This window comes from Protopterus annectens, chromosome 4.part0 (assembly GCF_019279795.1).
Source record: "Protopterus annectens isolate FY-2018-M chromosome 4.part0, PAN1.0, whole genome shotgun sequence".
NCBI classification, from domain to species: domain Eukaryota; kingdom Metazoa; phylum Chordata; order Ceratodontiformes; family Protopteridae; genus Protopterus; species Protopterus annectens.
In genome coordinates this window covers 302203988-302216971 of record NC_056733.1, presented here as the reverse complement: position 1 = coordinate 302216971, position 12984 = coordinate 302203988, and the positions used below count along the sequence as shown (strand labels likewise).

Sequence of the window (12984 nt, the reverse complement as noted above, 5' to 3'; positions counted from 1 at the left end):
ATTGAGAAGGTCGTAGTATTTAGCTCAGTAAGCATCTGGAGATTTAGTTAATTCTACTGGCAATGGCATCCAAAGAAGGTATGATAATGGCAGTGGTTCCCATTTTTTCAAGCAGAGAAGATTTACCAGGACTTGAGAATAGAAGCGAGAATATGGGCACAAGTGACAGCTGCTCTGAATGTTGGAAAGCAAGGATTGAACAAGCCATACAGAAACGGCAACCAGAAATGGAGAGGGAGGAAGAAGAGTATATGAAAATAGAAGGTACTTGTAATGACTATAATTTTAAGATAGTCAACCTCTCTTGAAGATGCTATCTAATTATGAAGTTTTGGTTTTAAATAAGGGTTTGATTTTTGTACCTGCAGCACAAGCTGAGCTGTGTGAAGTTATTAATGATTTAAGGGACTATATTAGAAAGTTAAATTTGAAATTTTTTTTTAAAGACAATGATTTAAATAATGACTTTTTTGCAAACCGAGTGTATATTATCCACCACTAACATACAAATTTGATGCTTTGTTAACTGTTACTGAAAGATAGCTTAGAGAATTGTTAAGCAATAAGTTTAAAGCCAAGTTTTTTCATTTGACTAAAGAAGAGTATTCAGCTTTGAATTGTTTGAAATGTGATGCTAATATAGTTATTGTCAAAGTGGACAAAGGGAATGCTATTGTGATCTTAGATAAAGATTTTTATGTGAGTAAAATGGAATGTATGCTGTAAGATGTTAAATACTTTATAAAGGGTAGTTTTATGGATATTAAGAGATCTTATAAGTTTATTGATTCTGTTATTAATGAATGAATTTGTGAAGGAAGAACTAACAATAAGTTAGCTATTTATCTTTCTATAGAGAGTCCCAAGATTTGTAGAATTTTTGTTTGCCCAAAATACATAAGTCTTTAGATGATCCCCTTTTTGGCCCATGGTGGACAGTAGAGGGGGTAATATTGAAGCCATGGCCAATTTTGTAGACAAGCAATTGCAGAAACTAGTAGTGAGAAGAGAATCATTTGTAAGAGATACATTTGCTTTTAGAGATGCAGTTAAGAAAGTTAGTATTTGTGATGAAGATTATTTAGTGACTATGGACATTTAGCCACTATATACTATGATTCCCAATGATATTGGGACTAAATATGTAAGGATTGAACTTTAATGCTCTGGCCTTTTTAGCAAAAACATGAATTCACTTATTATGGAAATGTTAGACATTATTTTGTCTTATAATTTTTTTGAGTTTAATGGAACCTTCTAACCTTCTTCCAACAGACAAATGGGGTGGTTATGGGGGCAGCTATGGCCCCCAGTTATGATAAGTCTTTATATTGGTTGGGAGAAGGAGTTTATTAGAAGTAGTAGGTTTTAAGATTATATTTTATATTACAGTTGTTTTATTGATGATCTTTTTATAATATGGAGAGGTAGTTTAAATAAGTTATTATTGTTTATACAATGTTTAAATTCTGCCTGTGATTATTTGAAAACTTTTTAGTTATAGTTTAAAAAGATGTGTATTATTTAAATGCATACGTTTTTAAAGAAGCAAATAGTTTATAAACTAAGATTTATAAGAAAAAAGTACAAAATAATTCTTATTTAAATTTTGATAGTATACATCCAATAACTATTAAACATAATATGTCTTAAGGGCAGTTGAAAAAGCTCAGTTGCCTAACAGATAGGGATGAATTGAGAGATTTTAAGTAGTTTTCCTGAAGTAAGAAAGTTGGAGTCTGTAGTAAAAGAATGAAAGATTAAAATGTTGAGCGCTGTAAAATGCCGGACATCGATGTATGTTTTGTGAGATCTCAAAACAGTGAATATTGGGAAATTTGCCCTTTCCTCACTGTAGTGTGATCTCGGAGTTGGTATACATAATTTGCGGGAGGTGAGGGGGGCACAGCCCCCCACAATAAAGGTTTCAATGTTATGCATTTTCGCTGTTTATAGCATTCATGTTTTTGAAATTTCATTGATATAATATAGACCCAGGAAGATGTAGATGATTCCCCATTTTTTATAAATAAGAGAGGAAAAAAAATCTTAAAAGTATTTTTCAATCTAATTTTAGTAAAAGTGATGGTAAGGAAATCAAAAAAGGGATGTTTAAATGCTTTAGTTGCAAGTATTGTTGTTGTTTAAAAATTGATACAGATAGTCTTATAATTAAAAATAAAAAGGTTTTTATCAATGGTTTTTACACAAGCAAATCCAAGTATATAGTTTATTTATCTGTGTGTTCTGCTTATCCAGCTTATTACATAGGGAGAACCACAAGACAATTGAATCGTAGGATATATGAGCATGTATATACTGCTGATAAAGTAGATACCAGCAATGCTTGGGAAAGAAGTATTATGAAACAAAATGTAAAGGCTCCCCTGAGTTTTTAGTTTTAGATCATGTTTCTAAAGCTGCTAATGGATTGGATGTGGAAGATGAATGAATTAGAGTGGAGGGAGTATTGCTGGCAGCTAAGATTCAGTCTGAAGAAGTCTTGTGATAGACAAAAGTGCTTACTGGATGTTAAAGGAAGTCTCAAATAAAGTGGTCTTTGCTCAGTATTTTGTTTTTTTTATATCTTAGTTTAGTATTTATTCCTTTTTTTTTTTACTTGTATTAATGTATTCATTCAGGGGTATTAATGAATTTTGTACTAGTGTATGTCTCAGGAGCTTTCCTCCCCAGGCCCCACTGAAGATGGGTATCAGTACCTAGTTAGACTTTCCTGGTAAACAAATATCAAATAAATTGAGGTCTGATTCACAGTAGTGTGGAGTCAAATGGTGATCAAGTCATATTTGTGTGTTTGTGTATAAGTAAGGTGTCGCTACCTGTCAGAGTCACCCCTCATTCCTTTGTGCTGTAGTGGACTCGCATTGAGTTGACTATTGCACTTATATGGTGATTTATCCCCTGGCTGTGTGACAGAGAAAAGAGTGTATATAATTGCAGAACAGTGGGAGTGAAGACAGCATGTCGACAAAGTGTGTGTGTGTGTGTGTGTGTGTGTGTGTGTGTGTGTGTGTGTGTGTGTGTGTGTCTGTGTGTGTGTGGGGGGGTATACCACCTTTATAAGTATATTTGCACTTAATTTTTTGCAGAAAGGATCTTGCATGCAGACTGTTAAGTTATAAGCATTAAAGTACTCTGCTTTTAAAAGCATTTTTAGCAGCTATTGGAAAATGCATGTGTAGTCTGTATGATGGGCTTGAAAAGTACATGGAGTAGATAAATACAGCATGTGAACATGTGAACTACACATAATGTGTGTTTGTCTATGTGTGTATGTATACGCGTGCATGCATGCATGTGTGTGTCTGACCAAAAATGTCTTTGTAATACTGTAAATATTTGTTACCCAAAAATGCACAAGTACAACAGAGTTTTCTTTAACTGTACTCACTCTTTTATTCAGGTGTAGCTGTTACATCAAGACGAGAGACGATCCTGCCTGTATTAGTACTTGCACATTTGTTGAATGAGCATTTGAAAGTAATATAAAAAGGGGCCTGGGACAAGCCCAGGCAGAGAATACTTGCCTTTGGTAAAGGAACTTATTGTCAAGAGTAGTGTTTCTAGGAGAGAGACAATTGATGTGAAGAACATCCTTGGAGAAGAAGGAAAATATTCCTGCCTAAAGGAATCCAGAGAGTGGTAGTATGGGAAACTGTTTCCAGCAGTATGAGAATTAAGTAAAGGCACTTATTGTGAAGAAGTTATCAAGAGCTGGTTGCTTTCTTTAAGTTTGATCTACACCTTTACTTTTGCATGGGAAAACTGTTACCCCTATACCTTGTCATGGGGATGCCAGCATGAGTCTGCACTGTTTATAACCTTTCACCCTGGCGTGGAAAGCCAGAGTAGGCCTGCAATGATGTTACCAACATGCACTGACATATTGGAAGGCAAAAATGGGTTTTGAAGGGCATTAACCCTATACAAGTGGGTAGAGATTCCAATATGAATCTCTAAGGATATTACCTATTGTTCTCAAGAACAGGATGGCCCAAGTGATCCTCCATGGATGATACCTCATTGCACTGCCATCTGAAGGATGGCATGGGCCTCAATATATGTTGTCCTAGATAATGGCACAGGAACACCGGCATCAGTGTTTGGGAAGTTTAATTCTGCATGTGCCAAAGCTTACATTTTTTTCAACCTACGTAATAAATTTCAGGATATGATTTCCTTTCTTCACCCACTCTAGAAGTTATTAATTATAATCTTCAGTTATTTTGAGTACTTTCAAGATATATTGTTTATGCCTTTATTTGTCTTATAAAAAGGAAACAGTATTCCATACCAGTTGTGCATTTTTAAGGGCATTTTCTACTTCTGCCATATCATACTTTTGTAAGCCATGTGAAATATTTTGAAAGACAGGCTGTTACTATCGTAGACTATATTATTATAGCCGTGTTAATGTTATTTTCATTCCTTTGATTTAAAATTATTGTTTTAATATATTTTTTATAAAGAAGAATTTTTCAAGCTTCATTTAATCTCAGCTATTCAGATTTTAGGCCATTTACCACCTCCTCTATAATGCCCATTAATAATAAATCTTGGTGTAAATACATTAATACTTATAACTGCATAATTTTGCAAACTCATTTCTGATTTGTAAGACACACACTGGAAACTAAAATGTATTGCTCATTTTGTATTTTATGATAAAGATGTTTAATGGAAATTAAATGACGGCAGATCATTTCATTTATTCTGTACATGCAGCTGTGCACTCACATTTTAAGACATTAATTTATTGACATCTTATCTTTATTACTTTTCTTCTGTTCTGTAGGCTGTAACAGATGGAATAACGGGTCTGTGCCTTTCTTATTTCGTACCCCTTTCAAGCTGTTTTTCATCTTTCTCCAAGTGATGAGGAAGATCCGAGGCTGGAAGAAAACATAACTATAAAGGAAAATATAAAGTTACCCTAACCTAACCTAAGAAAGGGTTCTGTGGTCTGGAATTTTTAAAGGGCAGAAGCTGTCTCCTACTGACAATTTTTGAAGTCTGTTTTATTTTCTGTCTATGAATATCTTTCTGAAACTAATAATCTGAAAAATGCTGACCATCAGTGAACACAGAGGAAGGAGATCCTGTCACCAGTTGCTTTACACTTTAACCCCTCTCCATCCCTAATGTCTTGGATGTAGGTAGGGGAGAACCTCAGCAAACATTGGAACCTGCACTATAAAAAAAATTCCAAGTAGACATTTAGCCTGACCAATCAGATTTTACATTTCTATTGCTACTTGTGATGTACTTCAGAAGCTCACATTTTCCACTGTTCACAGTGGTATGATATGACCTTTTCAAAGGTTAATGGCAGGAGCTGGAAGACTTTGTTGTGCATTTTTTTTATTTTAATATCTTCTAACAGCTCTATTCATTTGTGCACATGACTTTCTGCTAGCTTTGAATGCAAATTTTAGGAACCTTATCAAATTTCTCTATGAAGCAGTTTATTTGTTTTATTCAAACCAGTTTCTTCCTTCTCTGTCTCTCTCATTCTGAATGTTTTGTTTTCCATCTCCTGTATAGAACTGGGCAAGCTTAGGAAAATGGGGTGTAGTGTGTGTTTGACAACCTAGATGAGCTTAAGTGTGTTTAGGTGATCACCGGCTAGTATGTGGCTTAGCAGGCCACTGCATCAGACGAGGCTTTGAAGGGTACATTGACTTGTTATATTTGCAAAGATACTGCTCCTTTGAACAAAATTGCAAAAACTGTTACTTTTCACTTAAATTTAGCTAATATTTTGCTGCCTAAATTTTCTTCCCCTTTTTTCTGTTTACTACTAGGATTATTCACATTTAAAAAAGGAATAATCTTTGTAATCTAGCCCTATATGGAAACTGTTGGAAATGCCATTGTCCAAAACACAGCAATCTTTTTAACTCAAGAGTTTACTCAAAATTCATATAGAATTTTGCAATTGTTCCAGAGGTGCAAAAACACTGGGGGTTGTTATATAAAAATGGAGTTGTGAGAAAGTTCCCAAACATGACAACTTTCTTTTTTTTCAGTGTTTAATTTCAGGCTACAAGGATTGCACTGATATAGACTTTGAACAATCTAAATAGAACACTTTTGTGTCAAGTCCATTGCCAAAGTGAAAATCAAACTATAATCCACTGCATAATAGGCTATTGCAAAGCAAATATTAAATCAGGAAAAGAAAAACAAAGATTATATTAGAAAAGCAAAGGTAAAAAGTAGGACTGCCTGTTTTGTGAAATAAATGGTTGCAATTAGTGGCTTAGCAAGGAAGACTAAAAGGAAACAGAATTTAGAAAACCTTACTAGATAAATGTGTTATGCCTTATGTATTGTTAACAGTTCTTCCAAAAGTTTGAGTCTGAACATTAAGGGAAGATTTCATTCTAAAAACAAAAATCTGGAATACATACCATGCCACATTAAAGAGGCAAATAATGTTAGTAGTTCCTCCTTTAGGCATTGTTTGTAATTTAAGTTGAATGGATACAGGATCCTTCTACAGACAAATGTATTCTCTTCATTCTATTTTATCAGTTAAGCACTTTTAAGGCATTACAACCATTGCTTTGAAAAGACTTATGATGTCATGAGGTGAGGGCTATATGTCAGCAGCTGTCACGGGCTATATGTCAGCAGCTGTCACCAAAATTTGTAAACATCTTGCATTACATTTTAGTGCAAATTAATCTACTTGCAAACATCAACGTAATGAAAGTGATACATTTAACAGAACATTAAAGTGATTTTGATTATTTTTTTTTACTTTTCCTATTGTGACTAATACATTTTATAAAAGAGTTTTTACTGTTACCAACAGGGAATGAAACATTGGTTCTTGTCAAAAAAAACATTGACCTGTTTTATCCAAAACAAATTTCTATTCATGCTTGACATCCTAAAGTCTTTCTTTTGGAACAAAAATGTGTCTTTTCTGTTTATTAAGGCAACAGTAATACAAATGTAATGCTACAATAATTTCTTCAGTGGCAGGTAACATAAGGAAGTAGTGGACAGTAACAGAAATGATGTAAAAGGCCATGGTTCGTAAATCACCTTTAGTTTGTTCCTTGTGTGACATGTATGGGAGAAACTGATGACTTTAGAGTGAGACTTGACTCAGATGCATGCAATGAGCAGTCAAGGGGTTGTATTTCTTGTTGATGTTCTGCAAGACAGGTAACTTGCTCTGAACAGTGCTTTTCATTTGTAGTTGATATTCTGCAAGACAGTTAAGCTCAGACCAGTGCTGTTCATCAGAAGTCTGCTGGGGGTTGTTTGAGTTTCTTAAATATATTTGTTTGGAGGTCCTATGTATATATTATATATATATATATATACATATAAAAGTTAATTTAAATATAAAAAGAAGATAATGCACAGAATCCAGCCACATTTCCTTGCTCTGTTTGATGAACACAGACAATTTTGCCAATAAGAAAAAAATTGAAATTAGTGGTGTTTAATTATTAAGGCACACGTTTGATTATTTTCTCTTTGACAGAGAGATGAATTTATGTTTATTTTATGTTTATTAAATGAAACTCATTTACAGCATAATCTAATGCAATAGTCACTATGTAATAATAAACAGGAAAGCATGATTATCACGCGTTCATCAGGCCCTAAGTGTTGTGGTTCCTTTTTATATAGACCACTTCAAACATAAAATATTTGTAGTATTTTCTCTTTAAGTTGTGGCCACCTTTTTTTTAAGAGGAATTGCATTACCCAAGATGTGTTTTTGCAGTGGTATATTGTCATGCTATAGGTGCTTAATATCCTTGGTTTCATTCCATGCCTCAATGAACCTCGGAATATGAGTTAAACCCTATTATGCCTCATTCTTTAATTATAACATGATATTTAAGAATGACACAATCTGGTATGCTGCTTCAAACATAAATTGCCATTTTCAGTTTAATTGTAGAACAACCATAAATTTAAATGATTGCAGTTCACATTAACGTGTCTACTTTAGCAATCACATTAAAAACGCAGTAATGCAAACCATGGCATGTTTTGCATTGATATAGCACACGTTCACAAAGGGTTTTAATCACACATCTTATGCATAAAGTAAAGCATTAACATTGTCTAAACACAACACACACAAGGTTGTACACATTTCTTATGCTGTCTTCTTAACAAGAAGATGGTATCAGGAAACCTTGAAGGACAGTTTGTAAAGAACCATTTTAAATGGTATACAGAATTAAACCAGGTATACCTCATGCACCAAAAATGCTTATTGAAAATAAACAAATGCTTTAGATGCCAAGTCTTGTTCAATGTTTTAAATGCTTAAATGAGTAAAACCAGATGTCTGTATACCCAAGTATCATATTGCCTGCCAGCCTAAGTTATCAAAATGCTGATCCCGCTTAATAAAATTAAGGCATTATCGTACTTTAATTGTGCCCATCTTCTCCTTCTAATGTTCTTCTTCATTTATAAAGTAAGAATGAATATGTCATTTAAACATATGCTGATCTGAAGCTTTAAATTCCTTCCAGTTCTAGACTTAAAGGGCTAAAGTCAATAGTTCCAAAGCTTCCTTCATTAGTTCTTATGTGATTGGTTACCAGGCATTGGGGGTGGAGCACATTGATTACATTCCGATATATGGAAAAAGACAAATTAATTAAGTGTTTCTATAGTGCGAGACACAATCTTATTAATTGTTAAGCACCCTCTGCTTCACTTGTTCAGCTCTGGTATCATGCTAGGCAGTTAAACCTTCCAGTACTGACTAGCAAACAACAGCAGCATAATAGACAGATTTGTTTCTGCCTGTTATCTGTGCCAGTAGTGTGCCCCTGACTTTTTCTAACATAGCAGAATATGTTATACTGTCTTTCAGCTCAGCTACGTTTATTTTTGTTGGAGTGGCTCAGCTACATTTACTTTTTTGTTGGTCTTTCAGACAGTGCTCACTAACTGCTTTATGGCTTTGAAAGCTGGCAAAACACTTGGAGCATATAACACTCCATGCACTACAATGAATTAACACTGGGCTTTGATTATAACCCTTTAATAATTTGTTCTCACCATGGATGCCAAGATTCACCTCCTGAGCTTCACTCTTGAGGTGAATTTCTTAGCATCTTTGTCTCGAACACATAATATGCAGGTTATGATGGCGACCTGCCCATAATCATGTATGTTGCACAACTAAATACTCGCTACCCATTAAATGTACAACTAGATGGTTAAATGCAGTTTACAAGTATTTAAATGAGTTAAGTGCCAATCCATTCCTAAGCTGGCTGATACTTACTTATGTTTTGAAAATCCTAAATGATATATTGAGACTTTTCATTATTGTACCAATGCAAGTATGTATTAGTGCACCATGTCAAAAGCAATTAAGCAAAACAAATTAAAAATGACTTGCCAAAATATTCAGTATCAGTTATTTTACTTCTTAAAAAAAATAGAAAACATGTCCTATGGGAAGGCACAAGTACCCTACTCCATAAATGAAAATGGTATAAGAGAAACACACATGCATATTTGTTTAATTATAAACAAGTGTTTATTTACTATACTACACCTGTGACAGTTTGTGGTACTGAGGTTACTCGTTACAGTGCTGAACTATGTCAGAGATCATCTGCTGTGCCCAACATAATGCTTTCATATGGCACCTCTACAAATTGCTTTTATATAGATTGGGAAGGAACTCTGTAACATTGCAAGGTGCAATATTAAAGTTTACACTCCTGTCTAGACAGCTAAGAGAACAGGAAATATCCGTTCTTATGATATTGGAAGTGTGGATCTGACAGATGTAAACCTGGTACCTCAACTAATTTTAATTTAAAATGTTCACAGGTATTACTGAGTTGTGCAAACAGGGCAGGTACTATATAGATAAAGTTCCATCAAGTTGTGTCACTGGATAACATTATTAGCACAATAGCAGGATGGTATTTTTCTGTCCTCTCTCTCTCTCTTTACTAAGTGTCTACAGGTAATAATTAGCTATAGAATTGTGAAAGGGGCACTTGCCTGAAATGATCCAGCTGGTTTTACTTTAAATGTCACAAACTCATTTGAATGAGTGAGATATGTTCTAGATCTATAACCTTTGACTAGCTTTGAATGGCTTTGCTAGTCCTTGTGTTACATTGGAACTGCTGTTAGTGTTGCTAGAACCTGGCTGCTCAGGATGCAGGTGCACTCTATATTGAAGAAGCCGGTATTCCTCAGATGTTTACTTCTCAAACCAGAAGCATAAAGCAGTAGATAATTAGTTGGCAAGACGCCAGCCAAAGCTGTGCATTTACTGTGACTGATTAACAGTTTGCAACATTTTAGTGTTCCTACTCAGCCTGTCTTTTAATGTCTTTCTTTCACAAAAGTTTTAATGGATATTGCACTGTTACTGCCACACTGCAGGTGATGAAGATAACTGTTGCACGCAAATAAGTTTGCTAACAAGCCTTCATTTTATAAGGCAAGGCTGTGTGGTGTTCAGTTAAGTTTAATATTAACATTTCTATGACAAAAAGCAGTTTTGATGAGGAAAAAAGTATTTTTTTTATGTTAAACCTTGCACCCCTAGCATCACCAAAATGCACATCCTATGTAACACACCTTGGTCTTACTGCATGCTTATACATGAAAAGTAACTGATTTTGCAATTGTATTGAAGAGACCTGATTTGTTTCTTGTTTTTTTAAAAAAGTCTACCTTTCTTTGCGGGAAAGTAGTATGTGTCATTCTGTTGTGAATTGCTAGACAACTTAGCAGCTTGATTTGATTTTGGATCTCTGAGATAACCATTCCTTGCTTCCATCCGGAAAAAAAAATTATGCAACTCATTCTAGAATGACTTTGTTCCTCGTGTTACTTATTGAACTGTTCAGAATGTTGTTTCTTCAATAGATACTGCACAAGTATTTTTTAAGTATATTTATTATTTTTTTTTTTTTGCACTGCATTCTTCTACACAGCTGCCATTACTGCAGGTGGAAGGTGCTGTGGTGATGTCAGTCATGAAAAGAAATCAGGTCATTGACAAGAACCATTTTGCCTAGTTAAAATTTAGAAAACTAGAAACAATCTATTATTAAGATGTTCTTTTTGCAGGTATCAGCCATGTTACCTGTATGTAATAGTCATTTTAAGTAAAGTATGGACACCAAAGAACGATTCTTAATCTTGGGCTGGTTACTGGTTAAGGAGGGAGAGGTAAATTGCTCAGTGGGATAGCATAACAGATATAGGGAAGAGACACATTAGATAGGCAGAAAGATGTAGTTTAGGAGATAGTTGTGTTTTAAGAGCTGAACCTCCTAAACTGCAATTTTAAAATTCAAAGCAGTTTTGCCAGAGTGTAGGCATTGCTGCTATTTGAGTACCAGGGTCCTGGGTGGCAGATGCTTGTAGGGGCATTGCAGGCTTGCCCAATTCTACTCCATCTTTTCTGTGTAGCTCTGCATGCCTGGATGCCTGAACGGGCGTGAACATTGCACTACAAAACTCTGCTATTTCTCATTATTGCCTTCACTGTGACCTGACTGATACTCCTGTTTTCTCAGTACATTTATACATGCAGTAATATGTTACAAAAGCAGGAACTTTATTTCTCCCATTTCAGGGATGATTTTTTTTTTGTTGGCCTTTAGTCACATTTTTTATCATTGTACATTTCACAAACAAGGGTGTACGCTTGAGGCTGTGTTTATTTTGATGAATGAATATGTGTTTTTGTGTGCAAAGGCATGAGTGTTGTCATCAATGTGTACATGATCTGTTTTTAGTGAAACAATGCATGAAACAATGCAGTCTCAACGGTTACTAATTTTGATTTTCAAATGAGATTGGAAATAATGCAATTTATTCTAAGTTTGAACACGATAAAAAGAAACACATAACTAGTATTTTCTCTTTTATTTCTGCTTTTTTTTTTGAACAGGTATATTATTCATTTTGACTTTTTTAACATACAATAATTGACTGGCAACTATATCTGATAGATTCTTGAGGTAACAGATACAGGGTTACATCTGCTTAAACAACAAGTATGTAAATGGTATTTCCAGTTATTGTATATTTAAACTGAACATCATAGTTTAAATTACATAGAATGGATACTTACCAAGTAATCAAATGCAAACTCAGAACAGAAAATATCACTGAGACAAAATCAACAACCTAAATTTGTGAACCTGTTTTAGGATATTTGCTACTGCTTCTCATAGATGTGGCATGCATTCCCATTGAGTGCACCCTCGTATGTTTTTTTTCTAATGTTGCTGTCAAAAACAAAATATGAAGTAAATATAGAAGTACTGGGGTGACTTGTGTTCCTCTTGAATGTTGGAGGAAAAAACAATGCTTCAGATGTGTACATAAGTTATCTCTCGGGTCATATGAAAAAATAAGACGCTGTTGTCTAAAACTGATGGTAAAAGAAAGAGAAGTATAGAGGGAGGTCTACTATGTTGTTGGACGATATAGTGGAAAAGAATTAATTAAATGCAAATTGATTTTCTTTATTTAGAAATAAAGACAGAATAAATTTGGCTTTTTAGTTATTAAGCATTAATTTCTGAAGAAAAAAAAACAAACTAAAGTATTGCTAGTAACAAGTGGCCAGAATACTGTTATACAGTACTAATAGTACAGTAATACAAGAAAGGAGAAAATATATCGCTTTTTATATAGGTATAATCTCATTCCAAAATGTGAGATATAAAGTACTGACACTTATTCATGGGTGTACTTCAGATCATATGCACAGTGTACGAGTATTATGATCCACTATTTTGCTCTCTTCATTAGTATGTAATGGCATCATGTGATTATATCCATAACTTACATATAATATTTCAGGTTCATATATAAATTTAAAGGGAGGAAGTTTTAAAATTACCTTTAACCATTCAACCAAAGCATCTCACTCTTTCTGTCTCTATGTGAATATCTATATATCTATCTAGACACACACAC

At 34.2% G+C, this 12984-nt stretch overlaps 1 protein-coding gene across 2 annotated transcripts in view; it reads left to right on the top strand.

Annotated features, from left to right (window-relative positions):
• The window catches only part of KSR2 (kinase suppressor of ras 2), a 2556886-nt gene extending 2547221 nt beyond the window's left edge, over positions 1-9665 (top strand). For both annotated transcript variants that reach the window (XM_044068294.1, XM_044068293.1), the window contains one exon: positions 4817-9665. In XM_044068294.1, the coding sequence (XP_043924229.1) occupies positions 4817-4823 (7 nt within the window). In that variant the 3' untranslated portion in view covers positions 4824-9665. The remainder of the gene's footprint in view (positions 1-4816) is intronic.
• The last annotated feature ends 3319 nt before the right edge of the window (positions 9666-12984 follow it).